Raw genomic sequence first — 18112 nt, forward strand, 5'->3', positions numbered from 1 at the left:
ATTGCTTTGCGACTGTTAGATTTTATCAACCGAGTGACAATATTGAACCTTCATGCGTAATTCCATATTTTGTTTTGACAGCTTGTGTGATCGTAAATCTTGTGATATAGCCGTAATATTAAATACGCAATGTGCTTTTTTCGTCAACTTTCTATGATTTGAAAGAGTAACGAACGTTTTTTGCTGATTTGACTTCAGAAACTGAAAGGGAGGGCGGTTATTAATCCATACATAAGTTGAACGAAACTCATTCAGAAGGATTGACTTCGCCTACGACTTTTTTATGATACATGAGGCAAACGAGCAGACTAATCGCCTGATGGTAAGCTATTACCGGCGCCCATGGACAGAGAGGTTGTAAGTGCGTTGCCGGCATTTACCGAAGTAGGTACGCTCTTTTCTTTAGGACTTGATTTTAAATCGCGATAAAAATATTGAAAAACGACATTAAAAAAACCGACGAATGCGCTGAGCCAATTTTTTATGGCAATTAATAACATGAATAATCCATTCAAAATCGTTAGGTTTTTGTGTGACTTCTAAAAACATGAAAAGTTTGTAGTCTAGTTTTAGTTTAGTTTAGGTACCACATAGGTTTTTATTCCATCACAATACCCAACAGCAACTATTTTCTGACTCAAACAACATTTTAAGCTTTTTAAAGTAACAAATCTGCGGGCGCAGCATGGTTCCATTTTTATCGCTTGTCACTAATGCCCGTCACTTTCGCACTTACGCACTTACTTACTTATTAGAACGTGACAGGCATAGTGACAAGCGATAAAAATGCGACCGTGCTACGGCCGCTGCATTGCAGTTTAATATTATCAATATATTCTCAGCGCCAGAATCCCTGTTGGCTTTCCCGTTAGCTAAACGGCGACTATGTTGAGTTTATGCCAATATACAGGCTGATTTAGTATTAAAATTAAATGGGTCACTCACTTTCTAACTCGAAGATTGTTCGACATGTTTCGCTCCAAAACGAGGAGCTTCAACATGAGCCACATTCGTAGGCGGACGGAGAGTCAGTCGCCGACAAACCTCAGATGGCGTGACCTTTATACGTATGTATAGCAACAAAGAAAAATAAAGAAAAGTAATATAATAAATACACCAATGGCACCAATAACATACATTTTACATGGAAAAATGCAAAGAAAAAAATATATAACTAGGTAACACTGGCGGTCGTATCGCTAAAAAGCTGAAAATACTGCTTTGAATTTTAACATCATCCGATATAACGGGCTATTGCAGACTATTCCGCACCGTTAGGTATTACGTGGAGATCTATTTTCCTTCAATATACTCACATTACCCTGCCGAGCTCCCTGAAGTTACACTTCTAGTGACGGGACAGTGCCATGTGCAGAAAATGTCGATATCGATGATATTTAGTGACTTCTTTAGTAGGTAAATGAGCTACCTACCTATTCACATTTTATTGTATGTATAACTCGTTCACGCCTTTCCTTTAGACATAGAGATCTTTATTTGCATACCAGTATGTTTAAGGTACAATCGGTGCCCTTACATAATAAGTAAGTATCCACTTTTCTATACAGTTAGTATGGCGACGTGGGAACTTAAGTTGGGGAACCGACCGTACATAATGGACCCTGGACGGGTATAGCAAAACATGTTGTTTACTATATTACTACTTATTACTAATTATTAGTAATTACATGCATCGCAAAGTTAAGAGAGTCAAAAGCTATTTTAACAATGTATTTAAGTAGTACGACATCAGCTTAGCAGTAAAGGCTCTCTTTATTAGTCAAAAACTGATAATTTTGGCTGGTGGAATCGACTTGTATATGATGATTCTGAATGATGTCATTTATTAAAAAGGATCTCTCCAATAACAATTTAGATCCAGCGACGCCCCAGAGACGATATCTCTGGAGAAGGAGGATTAGGAGAGCCGACCCCAATTAGAAATGGGACAAGGCCGGAAGAAGAAGAAGAAATGATTTTGAATGATAAATATTTCTTAGCATTCGTTTGGATTTGATTCGTAATCTTTAGAGTTAGTATTTTCCTCGGATCGTTGGTGTCGTAAAAAAAATTGTGTTCTAGTCAGTAACAATGTTAGTTTAACCCTCGTGCCTTGAAGCTTTTGTATCAATATTAGCACTAGGATTTAAACAAAAACTTTGCCCCCCTTATTAAACAAATAACTATAGTTGTTGAACGTAATCGTATATAAATTGACTTGAAACCTCCGACGTGACATCAGTGTGCAAAATTAATTAGTTGATAAAAGAGACCAAGTACCCAAGGGTAGTTTGAAGAATTCGCGCAGTTATATATTGATATATATTTCGACACCACTGCAATATCACACTCAAAACTTGAGAAGTAACCATCACGTTTTTGGGAAACTTTTTAGTATATAAGTTAATGTGACTAGGTAAGGGCTATGCGTCTTTCCTGCAAACATCAGAAAATAAATGGGCTTAATTATCTTGATGGTCTACAAGCCTGTACAAACCTCCTACTTCCTAAATGGTGTATGGTAAATGTGCCTAAAAGTCTTCTCTATAATCTCTATTCTGTAAGTAGTTTCAAGAAACAGGCCAGTACAAATTTACCTTCCCTTTATCGACACACCTGCGTCCCTGGCGCACCTGTGCAGAGCAATCTCCCTATTTACGATCTGATGCAGACTCCATTGAATCGATAGTCGCTTAAATTAATATCGATTACGTGCACAACACTACGCCATTATGCACTAAAGATGACGTTTTGACTAAATGCAGTGTAATTTTTGTAAAATGGCCTGCTGGCGTATGATGGATGGCATTATACATACATGTGATAATATAAACGTCACTTTTTAACACTAGTACGATTGAAAGAGACAGGGAGTGTCATTATCACGCTAATGATTATGATGGATAGTGGAAGACCGCTTCCCCTAAAATAATCATCAGTTGTCAGTCAATCTTGCAGTTGGCGGTTCAACTTGCTATCGGTACGAAAAAACTGGCCAAGTGCGAGTCGGACTCCTGCACGAAGGGTTCCGTACCATTACGCAACAAGCGGCAAAAAATCACGTTTGTTGTATGGGAGCCCCACTATAATATTTATTTTATTTTGTGTTTAATATTTGTTGTTATAGTGGCAACAGAAATACAATATCTGTGAAAATTTCAACTGTCTAGCTATCACGGTTCATAAGTTACAGCCTGGTGACAGACAGACAGACAAACAGACAGACAGACAAACAGACAGACAGACGGACAGCGGAGTCTTAGTAATAGTTTCTCTTTTTAACCCTTTGGGTACGGAACCCTATAAAGATACTAATTTCAAATATCTCGCTGTAATTAAGGTAGGTACATGATTTTGTTGTTGTGTGTGTGACTTCAACTCTCGTGCCCATACTTACCTATAATTAGTTAGGTGGTGTTTTCAAAAATCATTGCGCGTTCTTAGTAAGCGTCTATACTCTATACAGTCTACACGCTAACTGCGTTATTCATAAACGTCTGATAAGTTAATCAGCTGATGATCGTCGTTTGTCCCTCTCTTTGGCATAACGACAGATAGGGACAAACGACGATCATCAACTGATTAAGTTAGCACCCATTTATGAATAACGCCAGATTTGCTTCCAACCAGGCATCTTGTCTGCTTGTTGGCTAAAATGGACATCCGCTTTCAAAATTCGGTTTTTGGATACATATACTGATACAGTTTTTCGTACAATGAACAATGCCTGCTAGTTGTGTGGATATGGATAATAAATTCATCCACATTCTATTCATATTCGATCACTGAAAAATGCATCCCGCTCTCACACTAGTGCTTGCTCGTGAAAAGAGCAGGAGAGAAAACTTTACCTGTATCGGTAATTCATATACAATATCAATTCGTTTTTAGCGGTGCGTGAGTGGAACTAACGTAACTACAGCCTGTAGCCATATGTGACATTAACTATGAAAAGGGACCTTATTGTCGATGGCGCTTACGCCTTTGTTTACGATGCTCTGATATAAATACAATGCCGCGCGACGCTGAGCGGCGTAAACGCCATCGATAATAAGGTCCCTTTTCATAGATAATGCCCCATATAATTGTACTGGCCGCGTAGCCAAAGTGCCAATCGCTTACGCTCCGTAGCGATCGAAACGCAACTGTCACTGTCGCGCTAATATGGAAGAGTGATAGAGACACAAAGCGTTTCGTTGTCGAAGCGATAGCGATTGTCAGCTTGGCTAGGCCGGCTGGTACCCCAATGCAGAATTCCATAACCGAATTTAGAGTAAACAAGGCATGATAGACAGTTGTAACTTTTAAATAATGTTTTTTTTTTTAATGAAGGTTTTGCGGTTGCCAGGGATATCATATACATAACACAGGTTAATCTTGAATGTACCTAGGTATAATATAGGTATACAAAACAGTGAAATTTGACTTGTTTCCATAAGATTCGGATGGCTTTAAATAAACATTGTAGATTTCACCATATTGGTTTAAAATGCGGAGAATTAATTCAATAGAATATGGAAATCGCATATGATTTTAGGTCGGATATACATATACTTGTAATTCCTTACAGCCTGGTGACAGACAGACAGAACACAGACAGACGGACAGCGGAGTCTTAGTAATAGGGTCTCTTTTTAACCCTTTGGGTACGGAATCCTAAAAAGATACTTATTTCAAATATCTCGCACTCTACATATACTTGTAAGTCCTTGCCTTTGAGTTCTTCATTTTAAAATTACCAAGCTGGCCAAGGTGTTCACAAATATCTGAACAAAGCCGCTATTGTTTAGACGTTAAAGTGCATGTTCAGATATTTATGACCACCTTGGCCGCTCCGATATATCTGAACACGCACTCTTACGCATTGACACTGACAGTACAGTCGTGATCAGATATTTGTGAACTCCTTTGGCCGACCGATATATTTTATGGCGACCAAACAACAGAAAAAGGGAAAAAATCTCGTTTCATTTCTTAAATCCAAAAACTACCTTATTACCATGTATTAGCTTTCAGATTAAAAAACCTCGAGCGCGAAGGTTCCATAATTAATTTATCCTGTCGTAAACCTTGTGTATCTAAACATGCGCTTGTCCCTTTCTATCACCCTGGTTTGAGCGAGATGGCAACAATTCAATGAGCTTTAACTGGGTTAGCTCACATGAGCGAGTTTTAAATTGGGCAAATGCGGGTCACTTTACAAAGTTAACGGATTCACTTCGGAAAGGGCGCTGCTATTCCCAGCTCGGTTGTAAATTAATACGAAGTTAAGTTAGTTCAGGATTTTCTCACCTGCATTCGTAAGTTTGTGTAGAGTTGTCACTCAGTGACTCAAGTCGATTTGTTGAGTGATGGTGAATTCTTTATGTCAGTATATTTACGTTATAATATTTGATAACATCTACAATACCTATAATATTTTCACATAGCTTGGGTAGGGTGACAACTGTCATCTCCATACAATTAAAAGATATAATAAAATGGTTGTGCCTACATAAAAGTCTTGGCAAGGTTTATTAATTCAAAGTTTTTTTTGAGACTTTACAGCCATACTAGCATTACTAGCTATTATTATTACTCATCTTTCTAATTAGTTCAAAGAGTATTTAGAGCAGATACAATTATTATAGGTATGTACCAATTTTCAAAAAAAATGTTTTTAGTACATATAATATATGCTGATGTTTAAGTAATCGATGTAACGAATATAAAAGACTAGTAGTGACATCTGTGGATTATTTTCGTAACTACTTTAAATTATTTTAATTACGCCAGAACAACAGATTACACAGGCGAAATAAAATATTACAAATAACATACCTTCAATATTGTTTACTTGACTTAGATAATGCCTTAAATTGTTAACCTAGCGTATTAAATTCAAGATTAGTATTAAAATATATTTAGTGTTCAGCATTTTTAATAGATGGCGCTAGAAGTATGCGCTAAATATTACTCTTTGAAGCTTGATTAGTGATTACGTTATTATTTATTAGATTTTTATGTATGTAACAAGTTTATATGAATGAAAGTATTTGATGGAATGATTAATACCCGAGTTAACGTACCTAATTAATTAACGTTTTTCATCATCTAGTTAGGTATAGTAATCAACATCATTAATTTCATATCTTAATAATTAAAACCGGCACCACTAAATACCTATGTTAAGTTTAATCAAATTTAAACTGTTATGAGACATAACTGACACATTGAATAATTTTACGGTTACGATTGAGTCTAAACCGTCTTATTATTCTGTTTTTTTTTTCTATTCCCATTTTAACAACGGTTTTTAATAAATATTACAATTTGAACACTCACTTGTATAATTGTCTTCCAAATTAATGCAAATATAAGCATAATACGTTACTCAATATAAAGCTTTCTTTCTGATATGAACTGAAAATGAAATTCAAGTATCTTTTCCATAGAACACGTTGAAGTCGCCTTATTTCATTAGTTAGTTGCACGAAATTCTGATAGATGGCGTTAGGCTCGCAATGTTTCTACTATCTACTTAACCTTTCGTCTGTGCAAAAACATAATTATGTAACTCCGTATAAGATGAATAAAGTCTAAGGAAAAAACGTGCCACGGAAATGTCTGTGTTTTATAATAATCCTGCCTAATTTAACCAGGGATCACCAATTGTTTGGAAGATAATACTTACACTGAATAAAGTCAACAAATGTAGGTATGTTGTGTATGTCCGGTGGTCCGCGGACCAGGGGGCCGATTTTTGAATTTCGATCGCTCGATTTCGTCACTCGAAAATCGGTGGAAAACGGCGAAATGCTGACTTTTGAAATACGAGCGATAGAAATTGGGAATCTAGTGGAATACCACTGGAGTGGTCACTAGACCACTCGTTTTCAATTCTATTAGTAGAATTTACATGCCTAGTAGTGGAGATATTACTGAACGAAAGACACGAAATCGAGCGGTCGAATTTCAAAAATTCCAGAATTTCAGAGAATCCAGAGATTAAGAATTACTGCATTAAGTAAAACTTTCATACCTAATACGATAGTGCGCATAAAGCGAGTCCAGCATGCAATTCTAAAAAAAATACCAAGAAATGTGATTAAAAATTTAAATTAAAACTAAGAAAGTCCGCAAACGGAGCTTTTGTAAAAAGTGCTACGCTGCGGTAGTCTTTTGAATCATAATAAGTTTCTAATTAAATTCATCCTTTGTACCTTTCTGGGCACTGGTGATCAAATTAGGGGTGAAACTGTGGAGTTTACTGCGTCTGTGTGGGGGCTAGTTGCTCGCATAAAAATTGCTGCCACTGCCACGGTGCCATCCCTTAGAAAGATGATTGACTTGTTTTTTCTGAAAACAAAACAATTATAATACAACTTTGGTTTAAGTATTTTTTTATTGAAATAAATATTATAGAAAATATTTATTAGAAAATGTGCGTTCTGATTGCCGCCTGTCATAAAACTGAATTTTTTATATTGAATTTTTACACATTTTAATAAAGGGCAAATGCTATGAAATTAAATCACACGGAAACTAGATTACTTATTTCATTTGCAAGGGCATAGGTACTACAACCAAAACCGAGCCGAGGGATCTGATGAGCAAAAGGACTATGCGTCAAAATTGCCCCAAAACCAACAGAGTTGAGAGTTAGGTCATTAGATAGGTATTTTTCTGTACTTCATTTCATTCTATGGGCACCAAGCGGAATTCCATTGCAGAACTGAGAATTTGGTATTTTAGTCAAAATGTCGTCACCCTTATTACCTAGGCAATAGAGTCCACCGCCGGGCGAGCGCGGCAAATTATTCGGTGTGCTCGCCCGGCGGTGCGCGAACATCTACCCTGCAGCAATTAATTTACTTACTTGGACTTTATTGCCTAGGTAATAAGGGTGACGTCATTTTGGCTAAAATACCAATATCTCAGTTCCGCAATGGAATTCCGATTGGTGCCCACAGAAAAAAATGAAGTAGGTACGTAGAAATACCTATCTATTACCTTACTCTCATTTCTGTTGGCGTTGGGTCCAGGCTCTATACAAAGTTGCCCATGGTCCTTTGAATCCGTATGCGGCGAAGGTGAGCCGTATCCGACGGCCGTATCTTCCGTCGCAAGTTTCGCGCGCGCGCCATATCTATTGTTTACTTCTAAGCTGGCCTTACTCTTAGGGGAAAGAAAAAGTATGAAAACAAGTAGCAGGGATCGGTGTAAAATGGAAAAATATTACGTGGGACATAATATAAACTTAATCGTATTTGGGCGTTTTTAGGGTTCCGTACCCAAAGGGTAAAAACGGGACCCTATTACTAAGACTCCGCTGTCCGTCCGTCCGTCCGTCTGTCACCAGGCTGTATCTCACGAACCGTGATAGCTAGACAGTTGAAAATTTCACAGATGTTGTATTTCTGTTGCCGCTATAACAACAAATACTAAAAACAGAATAAAATAAAGATTTAAGTGGGGCTCCCATACAACAAACGTGATTTTTGACCGAAGTTAAGCAACGTCGGGCGGGGTCAGTAATTCGATGGGTGACCGTTTTTTTGCTTGGTTTGCTCTATTTTTTGTTGATGGTGCGGAACCCTCCGTGCGCGAGTCCGACTCGCACTTGGCCGGTTTTTTTTTAAAGTTGTCCCCTACACTTTTTTTCAAATTTGGGATTTTTTATGTTATTTCTACTCAGAATCACGAGCTCTTTCTATCCTAATAGGAGAAAAAAGTGTCTTAAGGTTTTTATTTCCATTCCGTCACCATTTTTCATAGACTTTGTATGGCGGTCGCGGAATGGAAAGATCGAAAAATTTATGGAAATTTTGGGACATTTTTTTTCTCCTATTAGGATAGAAAGAGCTCGTCATTCTGAGTAGAAATAACATAAAAAATCCCAAATTTGAAAAAAAAGTGTAGGGGACAACTTAAAAAAAAACGCCCATTAATCGGATGTTATTGTATGTATAGAGTATAAATTGCTAGTTTCAGGGTTTTGCCTACATAAATTAAGTAACTTTATGAGCTTTTACATTGGGTGTAAGTAAATTAAACAAACATTTCATTGCAGATAAAAACATTTGTAACCGTTTTAATCTCAATTAACATTTGCCCAAAGCCCTAAACGTTAGCGAAAGTCTAAATAATCTTCTATTACTTTGTAAAATGATTCGAGCGTTGTTAACTTTCAACCATTAATTCTAAGAAATGTTCATTGTCAGTTAGCGGATGCAATGGGTTCCCAGTGACAGCGTGAAGAGGCATTACTTATGTGCCGTCGGAAACTTTCCATAATTGCGAAATTTCGACATGGAAAATTTTTGGAAACATCTCATTTTTGTATGGGAAACGAAATTTTCCGTTTCCAGAATTAAAGTTTCCTGAATTCCTATTGTTTTTCCTGAAATTTCCGCGAACTTTTCCAAATTTCCGCAACTTGCACTTGCGATCTTTTCCACAGATTAAAATTACGCATTTTTAGGAGCAATTTTCATGTTATTAGGCTTTTGTGCACAAAATAGTTACAACGTGTCAATGTTTCGTTTTTCGTACCTAAATTCTTGATTTTTTCTATCGAGCGAAAGTTAGGTAAAACTGGTTTCGAATTGATGAAGTTACTTATGGCCTCAAGATTGCTATTCAAATGTTTTGGTACTTGTATAATGATCTAAGAAGTCTACAATTTTTCAAAAACTTCGCTGGTTGAAACTTTCGCGTCAAAATCGCTCACACTCAAGCGGCCCCTCGCCCGCCATAACCGCCTCAATCTGTCCCGACTCAAAACTTTTCAAATCGACTTAGCCTCACTCATAAATTGCTGCGAATGGCTTCAAGTTCGGTTTAATTGTGAACGATGCCGTCAGCATCTGAATTTATTTACCAGAGTTTAATCAGAGACGAAAAATAAAGTAATCTACGTAAAAAGTTCAAAGTAAATGAGACTAGACTATAGTTTAAAATAGTGTATTTAATAAAAAACACTATTATATTATACGACGATATATCGTGATTAGGTTCCAAAACATAATATATTACCCACTAATTTATACAAAGGTTGAAAATAATAAGTCCGGAGTAGAATAAGGAGCGAAATTCAAATTTTGTATGGAAGACCGACTCTTCGGGTCTACATTTTTCAAATTTGCCACCTTTTTCTACTGACGGAAATGGCTTGCCAAAATATAAGTATTTTAGAAAACTTTTATCTTGTTCTACACCAACTTTATAACGAGGTTGGTAGCGCCATCTAGTAGCAAATTAGAACATCGTTGTTGTTCAAGGTATCTTTAATAGATGGCGTTAGTAGTATCACGTTTCATTCGATTGTTCACATCATGTTTGTTTGGTTGGTTCTTGTTTCATATCTAATACATAAATTATTACACACATTCAATAGCATGTTTAATCCTGTTTCTTACAATGTGTTTTAAAAACGACTTTAAAAGAGAGATCATTAGTCTGTAGTTTCCTTGCTTATGAATTTCAAAACTGAAAGAGTCTGGTCTTTTGTCGGATTCGGCAGTTTGCCCCGGAACCTCCGAAACACGACACCCTTCGGCCAGAAGTCGGCGCACTCGATGGTCCCCTGCAGCGGTCGCGGCACGCGCACCACAAACGAGTTGAAGTGCACGTAGTGGCGCGATCGAAGCTGGAACACCCTCAGCGTATAGCCGGTCTTCTGGTGTAGATACTCCACCACTTCAGCAGCCGTGGCGGTGTAATGCAGGCGCGACACATACAGCACCTTAGGGTAACATTCCATTTCTGACCGCAGCTGCACTACTGGTACTGGTAGCTGCGGTTGGAAATGGACTGTCACCTTTACTCGGTGTAGCAACCCGGAAGCCAGTATATATGTATCACTGTGCAGGTACTTAATTTAACCCGTACCCCAAAAAGGCAATTTTTGCTACAACCGGCAGGTGACCGGCTGAAAAATGTCTACACATAAATTTAATTTGTCCGTACGTTGGTGACAAAGTGCCGAAATGCGTGCAGCGCACTCGCCGATTAACTACGTCGATAATAGTGATGACCTTTATATCGATACCATTTATCTTTGTGACAAAAATATGTAATGAAGATAGAATTTACTAGAAAACAATATAAAACAAAATACGTTATTTCATAATATTGTCTTCGGTTACCGGGATATTACTCATGAAATAGATTATATCGCGTGTTAGCGTTGTCGCGTTGTAGGTTATTTCAGTTTATAATTTATATTGTAGTTTTTTTTCTACTTAAAATAACACAAAGCAAAATATTGTACCTTCTCCTTTTTCCATTATCCTCACCATGTTACCTATCTATTTCAAATAGCCTAGCTAGGTTAGGGCGCCGAGATTAAATTTTTAACTTGCAAGTGCGTCGCGGACTGAAAATGATTGGGAAAACCTGGTATATAGAGTATTCCGCTTATTATCATTTATCATCCCATTATCCCCTTAAGGGATGGATGTCGAAGAATAAAGGAAATATAGTATTAGTATGTCAAGCCATTTAAAAATCGGTAAATTTAAAAAATGTAGGCATGAACGGTAATCGGGCCATAGAAAATTTTGATTTTCGCGTCTTTTTCTACTGACAAAGCTGTTTGACCGGCTATAAAAACATTATGCTTTTACCTTTCGTATGTGTGTGGTGTTCAAAAATCATGGGTGGTCAAAAATCCGCAAAAAAATGGTTGTCGTAAAAACCCAATAATTTAACTAATAACTTGGTAAGGATCCTTATCATACGCAGACGACTGGTTAAGTTTCTCTTTTATGGCTTCGTCACACAGGCGCGTTTTCCGGGCGGCGCGTGAGCGGGGCGCGCCGCTTTTACATATAAAATGCTCACGCGCCGCTCACGCCCCGCCCGGAAAACGCGCCTGTGTGACGTGCCCTTAATTTATAAAAAAAAAAATATATATATATATATATATATAAAAGATCGACATTTATCATCCCATCACTACCGTTACGTGAGAGAACGCTCGGTATTTGACAGGGAGCCGGTGAGAGCCATCATTTACATACTGCCCCTCAAAGCCCGATGGCCCCGATTGCCGCAATAGACGGAATAGGCCCCAATTGGGCCTAATCCTAGAATTCTAAAACAGACGCACTAAGCAGATCATAGAGGAATACGATTGCCACACGTTGAATTGAACTATGAATTTTAATACACTGTATTACCGTAATTACCTACCGTAAAATGTGCCTAATTTGCTCCTCACTGGGTAATTGGTCAAACAGTTTTTACCTATATAAATACCAATGAAAACTACCTATATCATAACCTCATTTAAGTCTTCTGGGCACCATAACACATGACAGCGACCTGGGGAGCATTTTTTATTTATAAGATTATTTTAAGTTTTTCAATGCATGTACATAGTTTAGTTTTATTGTTTAGTTTGTAGCTTTGTATTTTTATGTCCCAATAAATTGTCAATAGCATTTAAGTTTTTTGGTAGTGATGGTCTTATTTTGAACCAGTAACATATGTACGTACCTACTACAAAGGTTAAGTATGTAAGATTATGTATAGTTTGTCAAAGGACTGTCTCATTTCAAAGATAGACAGAGAAAATCATACTATCTTTGTCTTACACTAGAACTAGCACCCAAAAGCAAAATTTGTTCTTATTTACTGACAAATTGGTTTGACCAACTATAGCTTGATGTCCACAAATTAATAAAAAAAGCACAGCTTGAAAATCCACATTCATTTAAAAGATTTAGGTACCATATCATATCATATATTCGTGTCCACGCTTTATTAACTAAAACTAAAGCTTAATATATAAAATGCGTGTGAAATAAAACTTTTGAAACAATTAATAGGTTTTTATTTATGAAAACAAGAAACAACGATACGCGTAAGACGATACACATTATATTCTAGGATGAATCTCATACTACAATGTAGTGATTTATAGTTCTGCCGGCGCATCCTTAGATAAGTACTTATTTATATGACATTGAGACATTTTAAGGTACTACATAGTAGCAATGCAAAGTCATTGGTTTTAAAATAATTTTACTAACCCTTTGCAGATTTACAACTCTATTTCAACTGTACTCTCTGTCAAACGCCTTCGACTGCTCAAACTATATGTTTTGACCAATTTGCTTCGAAACTTAACGTAAGTAAAAGAAATGATCCCAAGTAACAAACACGATATAATCAGTAAGCACGAAGCTTCGAAATACATCGCAAATTTTAAAGCATCTAGTTGATTATTAAGAACCTTTAAAATCTTCGTTCCTAAAAAATGTATCTCTTCTGTACTCTCATTATTTGCCATTTCTTTTCTATTTCCGCTGTCAATTTGTTGATAATATGTTTTTGAATCCAAATGGATTTGCGACCCTTTGCATGAAATTCCATCAACATTTTCAACGTGAAATTTTAATTTCTCAGAAGTGACTGAGACGCCTTCAAAGTTATTTTTCTTTGCATTCACAAGACAATCACAAGGTATCAAGTTTCCGCCAATAGTAATTTTTTGGATTGCTGCCGCTTTGACTTCGTGAAAATCAATATCTTCTATCATGTTATCATCAAGGGATATGATTGATAATTTGTGACTGTTGTGAAATAATCTGCCCTGAAAACTTTTTAACGCGTTGCTGGTTAGATTCAGTACTTGTAAAGTAGGTAGTCCATCAAAAACGCCGAATTTTAGAGATACCAAATTGTTGTTATACAAATTTAATATAGAAAGCGCACGTGTACCTACGAATGCTCCTGCCTGAATTATTGATATCATATTATTACTTAAGTCTAGAAAAGTCAAAGAACTCAAATTTTGAAATGAATATCTGTCTACATAACTTATATGATTCGATCTAAGCAACAACGTTTCTATTTTTTTAATTTTATAGATCATAATGGATTTAGCCCTAGATATATTACACATAGACAAATCTAACATTTCAATTGAGACATTTGTCGCATTACTAAAACTAAATGGTTTCCAAGTATTTTGGAGATTTACGTCTCTCAATGCCATATTTGAAAACATCGATGTATCTAACATCATATCTGTATTTGACGAAATATGTAAAGATGATACTTTGTGCAAACCACTGAACGCCCGTACAGTGATTTGCATAATATAGTTGTTATCTAAATGTATTTTCTTTAAATTTGTTAGCCCATGGAACGTTTCGTTTGATATGTTTTCAATCTTATTGTTGTTAAGATATATTTCCACCAAGTGTTTCAGAAAACTATTATTAACTCTAAAAATAATTAAAAGATTATGAGATAGATCTAGAGTCCAGATAGTAGTGCCATTGAAAACATTATATCCTAAAACCTTAACATCGCCATGAGATGCATTTAACAAGGTAAGAGCTGTCATGCCAAAAAATGCTGCGTCTTGCAAGGAAGTGAGATCAGAATACATTAGACGTAGTTCGAAGGTAAGAGATAATCCTTGAAATGTGTATGGAGCTACAACTCCCGAAAGATTATTGTTACTTAAATCTAATACTTGTACTTTCTCGAGGTCATGAAACGAAAATATTTCTATCTCCTCTATAGAGTTTTTCGAAAAATTCACTTTCAACAAAGATTTCAGGCATCGAAACGTGGTCTTGCTTATTTTCCTTATTTGATTATTCTCAATGTTAAACGATTTCAAACTTTTTAGATCACTCAAGTTAAAATCTAAATTTAGCAATTTGTTGTTAGATAAGTCTAACTCAGACAGCACTGCCAAATCTCGGAATGAATTTTCATGCACATGTGTAATACAATTAAAACTTAAGTTAAGCTTCAGTAGCTCGGATTGCAACTCAAAAAATAGGTATTCTCCAAGTGTGCTAATATTGCTGACACTCAAATCAAGTTCTTTTACTTTAATACCACAAAAAATGGATTTATCATTCAAAATTGTTAAAGCGTTGTTTCTAAAATTGCACAGAGTTATGTTTGTTCCTCTGAAAGAAAAGGGATCAATTGTATGAATTTGATTATTAGATATATCTACTTGTTGAAGCGCCGCATTATTAATAAACATTGATTTAGAAATAGTTGTTATGTTGTTACTATTTAACTGGAGATTCTGAAGATTAATCATTTTCTGAAAACTTGAGTCTTCAATAAATACAATTTTGTTGAAGCTTAAATTTAGCTTTATGAGGCTTGTCAACATTTTAAAATTGTTTTCTTCTAAAGAAGACAAATCATTGTTATCTAAAGTCAACTCTTTCAGATTCGAAAATCGAGCTAAATTTATATCAATTGTTTTTATATTGTTGTAGGATAAAAATAGCGTTTCCAATTGAGTCAAGCCCTCAAACGTTACCACGGTTAAACTGTTAATCTTGTTGTATGACATGTTTAAATGAAGTAAATTAGAAAATTTACTGAAATAATTATCAGGTATGGTTGTGATAGCATTATGACTAAGATCTATGATAGTTATATTTGAGCCAATTTTATAACTTTCAAATGACTCTTTTTCTAATTCAGATATTACGTTAAAAGATGCGTTAAAAATTATTAAATTTTCCATTTTCAGGCTTAATAACAAATTAATACTGTTAATTTTGTTATGCGAAATGTCAAGTGATGATAGCTTTGGTAAATTGTACAATTCACTGGGAATAAACGTGGTATTTCCATCGTTCAAAGTCATTGCCACTATGTGTTGAGATAATCCAAAAATATTTGTTTGCATGTCGTATATATTGTCGGAAACGTTTATAATCTTAATTTTAAGCCAATAATTTTCCACAGGTCTAATTTCCTGTTGACAGTATCGCGTATTGCAGATATATCGCGGTTTGATCCCAATGCAGTCCCAATGCTGGACAAATTCAGCTAAATCACCAACAGTGTCTGAACATTCGTAGAGTCCTATACACTTTTCCGGACTTTCCATTTCTGTAGTCAAGTTACAATCACCCATCACTGATTGCGCTGTCAGCAGGAGGAGCATCGCCAAAATTGTTTTTGCATTATCTGAAATAAGTACAAGATTATTGTTAAACAGAGTTAAAAAAGCGGTGCATATTAAAACACGTCGAGAATAGAAGAGGGAATATGTTGGGAGCTGTTACGACTCGAATTCATCAACACCATCATAGAAGGAAAAGTCGGAGGAAAAAGGAAGGAGAAAGTAAATATGGTCTCGTATCAGATTGTCAACGAAAAGGCTAAGGAAATGAATATGTGGCGATTGCTTCACCGCCAAGAGAGCAGCTCTTAAGTTGATGATGATTATTATAATCCATATTATAAGCCTAAGGGTTTTCTCATTGAATGGGTTTATGGAAATAACAAGTGGAAGTTGTTAAACATGGCTCCATGACAGAATTTTCCAAAAAAATTATATGGTGTAATGAAATGACCTTAATAATATGACGTAAAATGAAGGTAATTCTCGAAGGTTTCATTATCAATTTAGGTGTAACTTTAAGAATGTGTTTAGATATCTAGTAAGTAGAAGTTCAAAAGGTACACTGATATTAACTATCATACAAAGTATCAAATGCTATGTAATACGATTTATTATTTACAAAAACATCACTTATGTACCAAATTCATAATGTAATAATGGAGTTGGGAGCGGAGAAAAAACTAATACAAAAGAAAAATATATTTACCCATAGTTGTATATTATTCATGCATCAGGACGTTTCGGAAAGAATTAAACACGGGCACAGTAAAGTATTCATTCTCCACGTCAATCTTTCACATACTGCTTGCACACACTGTATACTGTTATGAAAATATATTCTTGTCAACTTATAATTCAGCACAACAAAAATAATTAGAGATTGAGAAAGGTGATTATGTTTTTTTTCTACAAAGTTCTTTCGTCACGCTCAATCTGACATGTCGTGGGCAAGTCAGATAATGTGTTCGGGATATGTGGTCGGGATGTGGTCGATGTGTGCTCGGGACAGTATTGTTATCAAAACGGCAACATTCGTACACAGGATGTGTTAATCAATAGGTATAATATATATAAATGCATGTGTCCTGTCCTGACCCTGACTAACTGACTGATTCATCAACGTAGAACCGAAACTACAAAACAGAAAGTTTAAATTTGCACACCACTGCATTTATAAAGTGAGAAGTTCAATCCCTAATGTTAAAAAGGGATGAATGTTTGTATGGGGTTCAAGTTTTATTGTAAGCTAGGAATTTGAAACTTTGTAAACAGGTATTTTATGAAAAAACAAGAAAACTAGTTTCAGCGTTTTTAAAAATACATCCCAAAGCAGACAGTAAATTTACTATGACAAATTCTCATGGTAAATTTACTACATAGAATAGAGTGCTTATTGTCATTGTCATTGACAATAAGCACTCTTTCTCTTTGTTAGTACGATACAGCTTGCGCCATCTGTTAGCATGTTTATAAAGCTTATTAATTCCAAACGTTGTAATAAGATGGCGCTAATGTTAAAGTTAGGACGTGGATGAGATCATAGATTGCATGAGATAATATATCCCCTAGCGTCCCACGAGCGGGTCAAAATTGGAATCACGCTCGACTTACAATTTTTTAATTCCTAGCAATCCTGAAATACAAATGACAACCGAATTTTTAAAATACATAAAAAAGATATGAAGTTATATTTTCATAAATTATGCCTCTTTTTGTTATATGTGATCTTTAAGCGGCCCTTTCTAAAAACTTTCTGTGTTGCCGATGTACTTTTTCACATCTGCCGATCACATTTTTAATACATACTACCTACTTATTGCCAATAGTGGCAGTAGTCTAGTTGGAGAAACCTGCCCGTGCTACAAAACAATACTATACACTCTCAAAAGTCACATTTTCTACGGCATTTCAAATATTTTCTTTTACAACTTTTAATACAATTATGTTAAAATAGTTTCATCAGCGCTCGCATTCCCTTTCTCTTTAAACCCACATTTTCCCGCTAGAATGCCCACAACATTAATAAAAGGTACCTTCCACGCTGTATTACTGAATTCCGAGAAAGTTTGCACTAATGTATTAAATTGCACTAACTTAGCGCAGTGATATACCCACATCAAGTTTCGTGCAACGCGTGTGCTCTTGAAGGCTGGTCCAATGGTCGGGTTAGAAGCGGAATAAACTTTTCATTTCTCATGCTCTGAAAGAGGGTCATTGTTGTTCTAA

At 35.9% G+C, this 18112-nt stretch overlaps 1 protein-coding gene across 1 annotated transcript; it reads right to left on the reverse strand.

Moving 5' to 3' along the window:
- Positions 1 to 12985: 12985 nt before the first annotated feature.
- On the reverse strand, positions 12986 to 15626 carry LOC134654488 (toll-like receptor 6). Its single transcript, XM_063509930.1, has one exon. It carries the CDS (start codon positions 15620 to 15622, stop codon positions 13031 to 13033), a length of 2592 nt encoding a protein of 863 aa, XP_063366000.1. The 5' UTR covers positions 15623 to 15626; the 3' UTR covers positions 12986 to 13030.
- Between the last annotated feature and the right edge of the window lie 2486 nt (positions 15627 to 18112).

Source organism: Cydia amplana, chromosome 15, assembly GCF_948474715.1.
Source record: "Cydia amplana chromosome 15, ilCydAmpl1.1, whole genome shotgun sequence".
NCBI lineage: Eukaryota > Metazoa > Arthropoda > Insecta > Lepidoptera > Tortricidae > Cydia > Cydia amplana.

Excerpts from the sequence above, each read along its gene's own strand:
- LOC134654488 (XM_063509930.1), bottom strand. The coding sequence starts at position 15,622 with ATGACTTTGAACGATGGAAATACCACGTTTATTCCCAGTGAATTGTAC.